Source organism: Alligator mississippiensis, chromosome 5, assembly GCF_030867095.1.
Source record: "Alligator mississippiensis isolate rAllMis1 chromosome 5, rAllMis1, whole genome shotgun sequence".
Taxonomy (NCBI): domain Eukaryota; kingdom Metazoa; phylum Chordata; order Crocodylia; family Alligatoridae; genus Alligator; species Alligator mississippiensis.
In genome coordinates this window covers 103,740,073-103,755,127 of record NC_081828.1, presented here as the reverse complement: position 1 = coordinate 103,755,127, position 15,055 = coordinate 103,740,073, and the positions used below count along the sequence as shown (strand labels likewise).

General features: G+C 43.0%; 1 protein-coding gene across 1 annotated transcript in view; it reads left to right on the top strand.

Annotated features, from left to right (window-relative positions):
• Window positions 1-15,055, top strand: part of CDH18 (cadherin 18) — a 445,884-nt gene that overhangs the window by 368,546 nt on the left and 62,283 nt on the right. Inside the window, exon 10 of the mRNA XM_059728627.1 lies at window positions 13,473-13,609. Within this exon, the coding sequence (XP_059584610.1) occupies window positions 13,473-13,609 (137 nt within the window). The remainder of the gene's footprint in view (window positions 1-13,472; window positions 13,610-15,055) is intronic.

Genomic DNA, 15,055 nt, shown 5'->3' with positions numbered 1-15,055 from the left:
GTCCCTGGCTAGCTGTTGCAAAAGTCCCCCATACAATGGGGCTCTGAAATTAACTAGTTCTCTATGTGTAGGGTGACCATAGATCCCTGTTTGGCTGGAACACTTCCGGATTTTGGAGGTCACTCCTGGCTGGCTGGTGAAAATAAAAATGAGCATCCCAGGCACAGTGCAGGGAGGAAGAGTAGCACTAGTTGTGAAATAGGAAGCCCTAGCAGACATCAAAGTTGCTTAAAATAGGTTAGCTTGATTAGTGAAATGACCGTTAAAAAGGGGAGATGATTAATATCTGTAAAATAAAGAACAATGGGTCATGCACAGTCTATTGACTCCCTTGGCTGCCTGAATATTGTGCTCATTGCATTGCCCTGTCCCTGCCTCTGCAGCAGAGCTGCTGACTTGACAGGTGAGGAGCAGGGGAGAAGGGAAGGGGGCAGTGTCTTGGATTTCACATTGCCCCATATGGTCAGTCTATCTATATGCTACTGGGCATGTCTACACATTCATTAATGTACAGTAGTTACTGTGCATTTAATTTAGTACTTGTATAATCAAGTACTAAATAAATGTGCAGTAACCAAAGTCACTGCATGGTAGTGCCAGGCAGGCAAATGTCTTCTTAGTGATGCTACTGTGCAGTAGCCTAATAATACAGCACAGTAGCATATTAGCACTGTTTGTGCTGTGTTGCGCTACTGCACAGTATTATTAGGCTACTGCACAGTTAGCATGTCATGTAGATGCACCCGTTGTGATGCAAATAAGAAGATAGAAAAATATTCTCCACTTTTCAGTATCACAATCTGTATCACTATTTGGTTAAAAGATGCCTATTCTATTTTACAAGGTCCTTGGGTGGTAGATTAGGGAAGATTTTGCAGCATTAGTATTTTAAAATTCAAAGCATTTTTTTGTTGGTCCCAACCACTTTGTATGCTACTTTGCTATAATAAACTTCATTAGCCAGTGCTGAGACTGATTAACAATATGGAACTGAAGTAGTCTTAGCACTTTCCAAACTGCATTAGAAAATAAACTGCTTTCTCCCCCAACCCTTATCATCATAGCTAAAAGATGATAATGCACAGAAGATTTGAATATGGAACAAAAATGGGCCACATGGTTCTGTTGCCTTTTATATAAAGCAGCTGCTTTATTTCCAGAAAATGTAGATGCATAAACCAGATTAAAGAAACCTACAGAATTGGAAAAGTGTTTTCCCTGCATGTCAGGCTGCTCATTTTATGAGAAGTTAGTAGAGCATATAGTAGAGTCTTAGTGCTTCTCTTGGCTTTCCACTCTAATTGTTGTGTAGTATTATCACGTAATGGATGATATATATCATAGTGCTTAAGTTACTTGCTCTATTTCTAACCACCATCAGGTGGTTATCTGAGAGTGATAATAAATCTGAGAGTGGTATCTGAGAGTGGTAATAAACTCAAACTTGCTTCACCTCACTTTGAATTAAGTGCTAACTTTCCATTCTGCTCTTTTAAATAAAATACTAATAAAATAAATAATGAATTACAGCTTCACAGGACTACAGCAATTAGCATTATATAGGGAAATTAATTTGTATTTCAAATATCACAGGAAATACAGGAACCTATTTTAACTTTTGCAGGATTGCTAGTAAAATACAAGGATAATCTGACAAATTACATTGTATCATACTTCAGAGAGCTGGAAAATTTTCAGTAGATGATATTATAAAAGGAACAGTGAGTTGTGTAACAAATTATGTCCTCTTGGAATTTAATGCATTACCAAAATTATTTCTGGGATCTTTGAGAACATTTATAATCTTGAGAGAGATTGTATTTATATACTGCACATCTGAATGCAAAGTTCTATATTTATCAGAAGTGAAACAAAAATGAAACATGAAATTCTAAATCTTCCCTGAGTTTTGAAGCACATGGCTTTAAAGTACCCAGACCCAAACCTCTTCTTGCACAGTATAAACTCTGGTTCAGTTTTAGACTCTGAGGTAAGAGTGTTGTGAGGTATGAAGAGTGAGGGGCTGGAAAAGATGGGAATATCATAAGAACTCTATTCCAATAGATTTCACTCTATCCTAGTATCTGGTCTTCCTTTAACCAACCACTGTCAAAGGGGAAGGAAAATGAAAGCTACATATTCTAGCCCTTCCTAGAGGACTAAGCATCCATTTTCCATAGGCCCATGATTCTTATGTCTTTTGGATGATATGTCCCATGATCTGTGACAGGCTGGTGAATGTCACCTCTACACCTCCACATGCACACATTGCATGGGGGAGTAAAACAGAGTTACCTCCCACCAGAGGTAAATTATGTCAGTAAGATCAGTGGCAAATTCGTGGTCCAGAATCACTTATTTCTCTACAACTCTTTTATAGTATGGAACAGTATGATAAAGATCCCATATTTTAAAAAATCCAATATTAAAATCTAGGAATGTGGAATTTAAGTGGAGTGAATGGCCCCAAGGATAGAGTAGCCCCTTATTTAATTTCTGAACATAGTAAATATAAAGAGTTAAGAGACAAGTACCTAATGTGAAGTGTACTGTACTGGTGCAGTAAAAAGCCAAAATAGCAATCTCAAATACAGTATCTACACATTGTAGTGAAAAGCCCTTTATAAAATAAAAAGGTTCCATTACAGATCATTATGGGCAGAAATATAATTCCATTATACTATGTAAAGTATGAGAAGACAAGTTCAATATGCGGTCAGGTAAGTTCCTTATAATAATCTTGGAGCTCATCTATGTAATCGCTGTGAGAATAAGGTCAAAAACAAAACAAACCAAAGCCCCCCCCAAAACCTTGTCTAATACAATAAGAACAGTAGGCCATGAAAGGTCCTCATTAGTCAGTGACCCAGAATATATATGTAGTAAAGGTTTGGTTTCATATTTTTAAAGCAGCATGCAGTCTAGATAGTGTGCCCTGCTTCCTCTTCTAATTCAGAGCTCTCTGTGAAGATTATCCTTTAGTTATTTTGTGTTCTGTATAGACTGACCATTTCATCTTGAAGCATGTCATATATATGTTTCTTCGTATTTTATTAACATAAGTCCTGTACTAAGAGAATCCTTCTGGATTTTGCAAGTCCTGCTTCCTAGCAGAGGACTACAGAAAAGATAAGAGTTCCTCCCTTTTGTTTAGCCTTAGAATTTAAAATGGTAACCCTGCAATATGCATGGATCACATCTTATAGAAACTGCAAAATCTTCCCATTTTGTATGTCTATGCACTTGGTGCCCTATTTTAGCAAAGGGGAAGAGCCCACTGTCCTTTTTTTCTTCTTTCTCTTTTGCTTTTTCTATTCTTGCCAAATTATTTTCCCCAAAATTCCAAACCCTGCCTATAAATCACCCCTGTTTTGTAGTGCTCGAGGCTAGGAATCATGTTCCTGTTCTGTCTGATTTGCTGTCTTTGCAAAGAAGGAGCATTCCTTCCTTTGTTGCTCTTTCTCCATCCCCCATCCTGTATTCCTAAATAATTATAGCATAAGTCAAATGAAGTGCCATGCAGTTGTGCCTTCCCCACAAGATATTGCTCCTGCCACCCCTGAAATACCTCTGGCTACCTGATATAGCATCTATAATCCTAAAAATGTACAGATTTTGTTTCTATTTGAGGATTCTGAGCCTGAATGTTCACTTAGCTAGTGGAATTGCACTGACTTCAGTATTCTTACAGCAGTATAAAACTGAGTTGTGTTTCCAACGTGCTGTGGTTTTCATCAATCACATATTTTTGTGGCATAACAAAGGAATTTTTTAGCTGGACCAAAGTGATTGGCATCACCATCCTTGCAGCATTTCCAAGGCATGGGTAGGATAAGGAAAACACAGGTGTAGAAAAATGTAGAAAGGTCTAGTTGTTGCAGTTTTTAGCCAGGGTCTACTGCAGATAAAGGCCAAGAGAGCCAGGTCCCAGTGAGAAGTGAGACTTGGGATCTCGGCTAGTGTAACTTTTGTCTGAAAACGGTGACTTGAAATCTTTGCAGACTAAGCTCCATATCATGCTCTCCAAACCAGAGCCCCTTGCAGCAGACAAGCTGAAGGAATACAGATATAAATCAAGTCCTAGGCAGTAGGTTGGGAAGATCTACCCAACTTATTGGTTGTATGGTGAGAATCCTGTAACTGAGTGGACCCAGGTAAATGCCAGGTATGTGAGAATTATGGTGTAGGCCACACCTGCCTTGTCCCTGGCCTATGCTTAATACCCACTCTAGTGTCCAGTACTTTTCCACCCACCCCCTTTCTCTTCCATGAGCCTCAGAGTGTAGAGTGTGAAAACTATGAAGGCCACACAAAAGGGGGAATGGTTTCTTTTCCTTTGGACCTCCCCCTCCATCCAGCATATATATACACTGTACCTCTCTACATTCTAGAATGGGGGAGTACTTTCACCATAAACGAGCACAATTAACAGAGAAGGATTTGCCAGAAAAGAGGAATAGAGCCTCTTGAGGTATTTTACTCAATTTGGAGGCAGAAGTGATAATCTCACAGTCTTCCTTTTTAACCACTGAGGTTAGACTAAAAACAATAATCCAAACCAGCCCACCTCATCACATTCTTTAACCTGATGAGATTTTCATTCACAGACAGCAGAGTGCTGTATGTTAAAGATTTGTATTGATTAAACTTTATATAAATTACCAAACAGAAGACTGAAAGGGTTAATTTCTTAAATATGAGTTGGTTTTAAAATGTTTTTCCTGCCTTACATTTGAATGTATATTTATGAAGAAAAAGACTTTGATATGATTTGAAACCTAATCAAGTTTTACAACAGGTATCACTGTGATAATATTTAATTTCTTGTACAACATCATTAGATAGCATGACAAATAGTAGGGCTGTGTGAAGCTTCAGGTGGTGATTTGATTCAGAGGAGATTTGGCTCAATTCGGTGGCTGAATCTCCAAATCTGAATCGAATCAGAATGAATTTAAAGGTCCGAATCAATTCAAAGCTCTCCAAATCTTCAGAAAAGATTTGGAGAACTTTGATGATTCGGGCAGTTCCCGGGGGCTGCAGCAGGGAGCTGCAGCTGGACTTCGAGCTGGTCAGTACTAGGGGCAGGAGCAGTGTGTGTGGGGCTTTTCTCCTTTTTTTTTTTTCTTAAAGGGCTGGAGCTGGCCCGGGCCAGGCACCCATGTGAGAGCTAGGGGAGTTAGAGGGGGTGTCAGGGAGCTTGTGTAGAGCCCCCTCATGCAGCATGGGGCAGTGGGGGTCATCGGGGATTGTCCCCCCGCTGGGCAGCACCTGGGGTTTTTTTTCCCATTGCTGGGTTGGGGGGCATGGGACTGGCTGATTCAGCTGAAACAATTCGGGACAGTGATTTGAATCACCGAATTGAATCACTGTCCCCTGAATTGGCCGAATCCAAAGCGAATATTAGCTGTTTCACACAGGCCTAACCAATAGGTATGCCTTCATAGCCTATTTGCAAGCCAACTTTATGAACCTTTTTATGACTGGTTTCTATTGCTGGTTTGGGGGCAAACAATTTATACAAGGTTGCCTAGCTAGGATGCCTTCATATGTAAATCCATAAATGTACTGGGACAGCAACAAAGCTAGTTCCCAAATCCTTGCAAGGACAGTAGCAAAGCTGTTACTTCTTCACTATAAGTAGCTCTTTATATAAATTTCTGTAAATACTGAAGTGTTGTTTCCACACCACAAGTCTCACAAAGATAATGCAGGCTGCATTTAACAGCTCGCTAACCCCCAGCCAGCTCAGTGGCTCTTCAGCCAAAAGATGCTGCCTTACCAGAGGCTGTGAAAGAGTTAACCCATGCTGCTTGCTATGCTGGGGAGAAGTGACAGCTGTCTTGGCAGCCGCTTTAGCATCATGTCTGCTTGCTTTTTTCTTTCCCTTTTCTATTCTAGTGAAGAAAAATCAGCTTAAGACATGCACCCCAGTTTTTGAGGGCTGATTTTTTTTAAGGGAAGTTGTGTGTGGTATGCAAGTGAATATTGTACTTCATTTTCATTTCTTTAAGATAACAGGAGATGCTTCCCACATCTTGAATAACTTGGAGCTGGTCAACATAATTGGCTTTTATCAGAGATAGGGATCAGTAGCCCCAGCGAAAACAGTGATGCATTCTTAATCTGCCCTCCCCTTGAGAGAATATCTTCTACAATATTCAAAAGGGTAGCACAGCACAAGTGGCACTTCCCACTGTTGGCAAGAGTAAGCTGTTCTCAGTATCATTATTAATGATGTGCTTAATGGATGCCTTAAAGTTATGTCAATTTATTAAGGATTCTGGCTAAAAGCGATGCTCCCAAAAACAACATAACAGACATACAACCATAATATCATTTTAAACAAAGTTATACTTATTTGCTTGGTGTTGATTAAACTTGCAGGTAGCATTAGCAAATAGTACTCTAATATGTCCTTGCCACAAATAGACCATAAGAGATATATGGCTGAGAGGAAGTGATTGTAAAATGAAAGAATGTGGAACAAAGTATTGGAGAAATGTTTTGACTTTTAAAATTGTTGGTCTATCCATTTTCAGAACCATGAAAACCTATCTGTCATTATTCTTATCATTATTAATATTAATATAATTTATTAGCTCATAAGCAGTAGATATTTTTTTCCTATTACTTGTTCAAATAATTCAAGAATTTACAGGTTTTAGATAATGTTTCAATGCATTTAAAAGTGTCCACTCCAGGGACTAACAAAAAATGAGTAGTTGCACATTACTGGTCTTTTAATATAGGTGGAATAGGATTTTATGGAGTTATTTTAGGCTAGGGACAGAAGTTACATATGAACTGGTTTAAGTGATCAGAAACTGGTTTAAACCTGTAACAGAACAGAAGTTTAGTTCACATAAATCAGTTTCAAAATGGCCCAAACTGGTTTAAGACAAACCTGATTGAATGTACTATCAGACTTAACTGATTTGGGTCAAACCAGTTTATGCAACTCCTGTCCCACACCCCTTCTTGGTTTAAGTTAAACCTGAGTCCTCCAGCAACCCAACATGCTCTGCAGCCCTGGGCTCCAGAGAGCAGGGCTGGCCTTGCCTCTCTGATCTCTAGCCAGAGCTGGAGCGAAGACGTGGTCAGATACATCCCAGCATGGTCCCGTTAAGGCAAAGTGGGCAGGGAGGGGATTAGTTCTTCCTTCCTTCCCCTCCCCACCACCATAGCAGGGGTCTATCTGTCTGTGGGTGAGCAGTGGAGGTGGAGATGGTGGGCCAGGGCTGGCAGACCCCAGCTTCAGTCCCTAGGAGCAGAAGGGACAGAGGGAAGATTTAATGCTCTTCCTCCCTGCTGCCTTCCACTTAACAGGGCCATGTCAGGATGGCATCTCGCTATGCCCCCACCCCTACCACTGGAGCAGCAAGGGCAGGGGGAGGGACAAGAGCCTGTCAGGGTGCCCTAGGGAACACAAGCATGGAGGGGTTTTATTTCCCCCCTCCCTTCCCTGTCCCACTGGTAGGGACTGCAGCTGCTCCAGCATGGCCCCATTCAGGCTGAGGGGGCAGGGAGGAGGTTAATTCACCCTCTCCCACTGGGGGACCACAGCCAGGGTGGAACAGCCCTCCTCCCCCCCTCTCGCTGCCATGGGGCTTGAGAGGCATTCTCCCCCCTCTTTTCTTTCCCCCTGCTGCCATGGGACAAGGAGGGGGCTCTGTGCAGTGCTGCCTAGCCCCAGAGGAGGACTCTTCCCCCTCCTCTTCCCTCTCCACAGGGTGGAGATGGGGGCTCTGTGTAATGCTGAAGGGGGACTCTTCCCCTTCCTTCTTCCCCACTCCTGCCACAGGGTGGGGGTGGGGGTGGGGATCTCTGTGGCACTGCCCAGCCCAACCTAGCCTAGGCATGGGGAGCAGCTGTCACTGACATGCAACTGCTGGGGAGGGCTCTGCCCCCACAGCACAGGCCAACCCTGCTCAGTCCTGGCTGCGGCAGCCGTATGGTGGGGCCAGCCCAGGCTCCAGTGGTTGCAGCTCAGTGACAGCAAAGCTGAGCTCTATCAGTGAAAGCAGCCTGGCCTAGCATGCACAGGTGGCACTTGGCTGGGCAGCAGGCAACCCAGACTGGCTCCAAGCTCACTTAGGTAGCCCGCTGCACATGTGCAGCAGGCCAGGCTGCTGACTAAGCAGGGAGGAGAAGGAGAGGGAAGAGTCCCCTTCTGGGGCCAGGCAGCACCACACAGAGCCCCTCTCTCCACCCTGTGGTGGCAGGGAAAAGGGAGGAGGAGGAAGAGTCCCCCTCCAGCACCACACAGAGGCCCCCTCCCTGCCCTGCGGTGGTGCAAGGTAAGAGCCCCCCCCCCAGCTCAGCTTCCCTGTGGAAAGGAAGGGGAGGGCTGCTGTAACACCTCTGGGCTTCTGGCCTGAGCCATTGCAGGCATGTACCTGCATTTCTGGAATAAAAAGTGGATCTCTATTCACTTGCAAACTGGTTCAGTCTCTGCAGTTTAGACTAGCCTGCAAAGATTGAATCCTTTCAGACTCAGGCTTTTTGAATCCCTGTCCCTTTCTGGATCAGTTTATTTAGAGTGTTCTTCCTAATATTACTTTAATGTATATATTAGTCCAGATCCATTTATTATGAACTGTATGAGATAACACCCTAAGGATATGTGCAAATGTTAAACTTAGATTGACTTGGCTAGGGTTAGGTCAGTCTTAAATGGCAATCTGTACAGATAATTATATTAGACTGGAGGAAAAAATGGCTGGTGAAAAATGAATTAGTTCACATAAGGAGGTGAACTAAGTTAGATGGGGAACAGATTGGCCTGAGGTACCAAATGGCTGCACAGGTTTGGACTGCAGCCTCAGGGCTGGGAAAGCCCAGCCGCTCGCTCCAGCCCTGGGCCTGTCCTTCTACACACCCCTCCCCGCAACCTGACTGGGCTATTTTTAGCCTTCTGACTCCCCCAGTCCCAGACAGACAACTCTCCCTGGGTTATCAGCAAACCTAGAGGTAGTCAAGAAACCTAGATAGAAGTCTGTAATTTGCTTAATTTGTTAAAAGCAATCTTGAAGGAATTATGCTTTGAAAATTATTGCTTACCAATCTCTTCCTTTGTGTTCCTTGGCTCTTGTTTGCTTCCTTTTCTCACTTCAGAGTTCTCACTTGCATTGCTAGGCAATATGCCAAGAAGCCAAAGCACTTAAGCAGAGCTGTTTAGTTCTGCTTCTTGTCTAGTGTCAGTCACAGCACTCGTGAGTCAGCTATTTCTGATACCACCATCCCTTAATATTACAAGGTATCTTATGCCATTATGTTTCAAAATCGTGTCAAGAAGACACGTCATTCTGTAGGTACAGGAAATGAGCACTCTGAGGTACAATGGTAGCAAGTACTTAGCAATGACATTAATCTTTCCCTTCCTTACCTCTTTATCTTATATCTTTATGTGTGTGTATCTATCTATCTATATGTATATGTGTGTGTGTGTGTGTGTGTATACCTTGTAATATATATTTATATGCGTGTATATGTGTGTGTGTGTATGAATGTGTCTATGTATGTGTGTGTATAGATATATGTATGTATATGTGTGCATGTATTAGGGGTGTGTGAAATGGGCTGTATTTGATTTGGATTCAGGGACAGTGATTCAATTTGTTGATTCAGATCACTGTCCCGATTTGATTCGGCCAAATCCAGATCTGAAGATTCAATGCTGATTCAAAGAATCAATAATTGGGCTATAGACACAGCTTTAAATGTTTTTTCTATATACCTCGAGGTTCCAGGTGTGGCTCGTGAATGCTGCAATTGTGGAGTGGATGGAGCATCCCACAGGAGTGTGGGGGAGCCACCTGCATGCTCAGCAGCAAACCTGGAAGTGGACCAGAAGTACTTTTGGCCCTCGGAAGTCCACTTCTGGGTCCACCACCGAGCATGCCGGGGGGAACCCCGGGTGCCCCCCCCAGACCCAGAAGGCACCAGTCACTGAGCCAGGAGGATACAGGAGGGCCTCCCAGTGTACTTCCCGGCAGACCCGGAAATAGACCAGAAGTGCTTCTGGTCCACTTCCAGGTCTGCTGCTGAGAACTCTGGGGACCCACCCATGCTCCTGTGAGATGCTCCATCCACCTCAGCATCTCAGCATTCACGAGCCACCTGGTACCTTGAGGTATATAGAAAAAACATTTAAAGTTGTGTCTCTGTCCAAATCATTGAATCTTTCTGAATATCTGCGAATCAATTCAGAGAAATTAAAGGGTCTCCAGATTCGATTCGGATTCAGAGATTTGGCCACTGAATTGAGTTGAATCTCTACCGAACCAAATCCGTGACCAAAGCTTCGCACAGCCCTAGTGTGTGTGTGTGTTTATATCTGTGTGTATATACATACATGTATGTATGTGTATGTATGTGTGCATGTGTGTGTATGGGTGAGCAGGAGGCTTGAACCTTCTGCCACTTTAAATGCAGGCTGGCTGTGGCTAAAACAGGATGGAGTTGGCAGGAAGGCAGACAGGGGCCATGCTGGAGAAGCAGCCTGCAGGTGTGGCCAGAGATGATTGTGGAGTCATCTGACCCAGGAGAAGGGCTTGATTTAGACCAGGTATAAGCCTAAGCCCTGCATTGAACCATCAGTAACGTCTTGGAGGCTGCTAAGGAAACGTCTACTGAGCAGGATGGCTGCAGCTCTGGAATGTCAGCAAGGAGAGTGCAGCCTTTAGCAGTCTGGAGGTTTGGGGAGGAACTAAAGGGGTGGAGCAGGTTCCTGGAGACCCAGTGATTGATGAGGGGTCCAGGGCCTAGGGAAATCCCAAGTGTGTGGGACCTGATAAGAAGTCTGAGGCCTAGAAAGAGGCTGAGAGTGTGGGTCTGAAGCAGGGGCAGGAGTGTGAGTCTGAAGAAGAGTCCAGAGGACCTATTGAGGGGTCCAGATGAGTCCATAAGGACCAGAGACTGAGAAAGCTGGAGCCAGGGGGCCCAGAGGTGAGACTGAGCCAGGGTTAGGGTTTTGGGCACCCCACTACAGAAAGGATATGGAGAAACTGGAAAAAGTCCAGTGGTGTATGCCTTCTTTGTGGCTGCCCCCTGCTTCCACTGCCTATACATCTCATTCTTTGCCCCCAGTCTTTCCTGAAGCTCCCTGTTCAGCCAAGGGGGGCTTTTTTATCCCCCTAGTTCCTTTCCTGCATAAGGGGATAGACTCCTTTTGTGCCCCAAGGATCACTCCCTTGAGAAACTTTCAATACTCTTGGACCCCCATTAGCCCGATTCTCTTGAGTTTGGTCACCTCACTAACTAGGTATCTAAGTTTAATAACGTTGGCCCTTCTGAAGTCTAAAACTTTAGCATCACTGGATATTTTTCTCACCCTTCACTGGATAGTGAACTCTACCAAATTGTGATCACTATCACCCAGGTTACTGTGTACCCGCAGGTCCCCCATGAGATCATCCCCTGTTGCTAAGACCAGGTCTAGCAAGGCTCTACCCCTGATGGGACTGGACACCATCTGGGTTAGGTGTAGGTCCTGCACACAGTGTATGAACCTCTTTAAGCAGCTTGTTTTGGCCACCTGTTCCTCCCAGCTGATGTCCGGGTAATTTAGGTCCCCCATGACCACTGCCTCCCTTGCCTGTATGACATCTGAAAGCTGCTTGGAGAATACCTCATCTAGCTCGTCATCCTAGTGAGAAGGTCTGTAGTAGACCCCCACTACCAAGTCCTTTTCCCCTGGCCTCCCCTTGATCCTGACCAACAGTGCCTCAGTATTCCCCTCCTCTACTCCTGCCTTGATGACAGAAGATGCGTACTGCTCCTTAACATAGAAAGCTACACCCCTGCCTTTCTCCCTACTCTGTCTCATCTATACAAGCTGTACCCCTCAATGCCTACTGCCCAGTCATGCATAGAATCGCACCATGTTTCAGTTAAGCCGACTAGGTCATACTGTGTGCTAACAAGCAGGAGTGTGAGTTCCTCTTCCTTGTTCCCCATACTCCTGGCATTTGTGTAAAGACATTTTAGCCCCCCAGTGGGTGCTCTTGGTGTCCCTTTGCCTTGATGGCATGTGTTCCCTTTAGTGCTTACCTGGTTAGGTCTGGTGCCTTGTTTGTGGCTTTCCAACCCTGGGTTCTCATCAACCACCAGTTCCCCGTCCCCCATCGAACCTAGTTTAAAGCTCTTCAGAGGAGATCAGCCAACCTGCGGAAGAACAGATGCTTACCTATAGGAGAGAGATGAAGATTGTCCCATCCTAGGAAGACTTCTCCCTGGAAGTGCTGGTCATGGTTGCAGAATCCAAATCCCTCCTGAAGACACCATCTCTGGAGCCGCCGGATTGTGAAATCTCCATCCTTGGAGATTTTTAAGACCCAACTAGATAAAGCCTTGGCTGGGATGATCTAGTTGAGGATGGTCCTGCTTTGAGCACAGGGTTGGACTACATGCCCTTCTGAGATCCCTTCCAACCCCAACTTTCTATGATCCTATGAAGATGACTAAGGTAGAGCCCTGCATCTGAGAGTGGGCCCAGCAGAGAGAACAAGAGCCCTGAGGCTGCGAGTGGGCCAATCAGGCACATCAGGAGTCCTGAGATTGAGAGTGGGACTCAGCAGGAAGAGTTGGATTCTTAAAAAGGAGTGGGACCAGAAGGTTCCAGAGGCCTAGAGAAAGGCCAGGAAAGAACAGAACCAGAAGGGTCCAGAAGCATAGAGATGAGCTGGAAGAGTGAGACAAGATGTGTGACCAGAGGGGCTAGAAAAGATTGGAACCAACAAGGTCCTGAGGCCCAGAGAAGGACTGGTGAGAACCCAGAGAAAGGACTGAGTGGCATACCAAAGCGATTTGAGAGCCCAGACAGGGGCCAAGCGTATTGGTTGGAAATAAGTGACAACAATGATTTCTAACACCTACGAGGCATGGGCTGCGGTGTAGGGACAGATTGAATCCATGCAATTAACCCATCTAGCAGTGACCCCAAACACCTGGGGTCATTAAAGTAAGACCAGGGAAGCCTCCCATATTTAAATAACAATTACATCAAGGCATGGTGGATGAAAAAAAAGGGCTGATTGCCCATAGAGCAAGGTAAAGTAGAAAAAAAAGGGCATCCAGGGGATATGCAGCCACCCGTGGAGATAGTGCCCATATATAATATGCCTATAAACATAAGGTAAACATATATGCAGCATTTCATTATTAACAAACAGTTTGTTTTGCTTTATCAAATACCAACTCCTGGAAAATAAATGTAAATATTAGTGGAAGGCTTGTTTTATATCAAAAGTTAATGTTTCATATGAAGGAAGCAATAGATTTATTTTTGTTTTGAATACCTTGATAATATAATAGTACTCTTTTTAAAAACTGTGATGATGCTCTAAAGATTTCCAAGTAACTTTTATGTTGTATTCCTTTGTAGGTTTCTGGTCATTCGAATGTTTGTGCCAAATGAGTATATTTATGTATTTATTTTAATGTATGTATTTATTTTTCTTTCTTCATAGATATTTCGTTGATCATAATTCAGAAGAAGATAGATATTTCACCATTGATGCTAACACTGGAACCATTAAGACTGCCAAGATCTTTGACAGAGAAGAAACACCTTGGTATAACATTACAGTTGCTGCTTCTGAGATGGGTAAATAACATGTTTAATAAGTAATGTAAAATAAAAGATTCCTTATCTTGTGAATGAAGGAGCAATGATTGTTTTTAAGGAATATTATTCTGAGAAACTACAGGTTCTTTTCAAAGAAAGACCTTTTTCACAGATTATGAGGTTAAAGAGGATTTGTGAATATATTTTTTCTAATCAGTAACTTATTTTTATTCAAATCTGTGGTAAATCTGTGAACAGCAACTCATCTAGATCCTTTTGTGTGGTTTACATTTCTTTAATAATATCTGTTGGTGTTGGTTGCTGTTTAGTAACATAGTGTAAGCTCTCAATTTCAACCTTTCCCTGTTGTAGCTGCTGTTAAAGTATTAGTGAAAACTAATGATTTGCACATTAATAGGGTCAATATTAACTTAAATCTGGCTCATCAATGTGTGAGATTCTAAAGCTTGACCTTTTAATATATAGGTTACTACATAATGAATGATGAGGAGGTATATTTCCCTGGATACTCAAAAAGCTTCCCTATCAAAGACTGATGAAGTATCCTGGCCTCAGACAAGGATGCCAGTGTGTCAAAAATGTCTAATCAGATAGTCCCAAATAATTGATTTTGCATGATATAGTTGCACATTTTTTATAAACCAACACAACTTGAAAACTCTACAGACTAATTTTTTCCACTTCTTTTTTCTTCTTGGAAATTAGATGTCCTTACAGTTCTATTGACTTATTTGTCTTTCAAGAATACCCAGGCTACTAAGTGCCTATACTCCTTTTGAAAAATGGAGCTAGCCAAATCCTCTATTTTTACTGATAACTAAGAAAGAAGCAAATTGTCTGAGGGACACTGCAGTTTAGTGATACAGTTTGAATTCTGCTTCTACTGCTTCTACAAACTTTTTCTATGAAAGGCAAATAACTGCTTTAGAATATAGAATTGCTGCTCTTTGTGGAAGTGGAATTAAACTCTGACCTGTTGAAATATCTTGGGGAACTGAGAATTCTGAATTTAAATGAAAAAGAGATCAAAAAGTAATTTTGTTTCATATTTATATCAGAGCACTAATAGTCCTGCCTAAAGGCTGTATGCTGTGGAGCCTAGAACTTGTCAAGGGAAATTGTGACAGATTTGTTTGAGCTGAAGCTGACGGAGCTTTTGGGAGATATTTACTTTGCAGGAGGTAATCTTGCAGCCCTGAGAACTTGGGTTCTCAAGCATAGATTCACAAGGTTTCAAGGCTCCTCACACTAAATCACAACCATAAACACTATTTTGTCCATAGCCGACTTTAAAAACAAAAGATGCAAACGTGTTATTTCTATCATTTCTTCTCCTGTTTGGTTTTTTTTTCCCCATTGCTGTATTCCAACATCATCAAATGATGCAATGCAATGTAGATCCATGAAAATAGCCACCAGTATTCATGAGGTTTCCATCTATTCTCATCAGCTACTGGCTAAAAT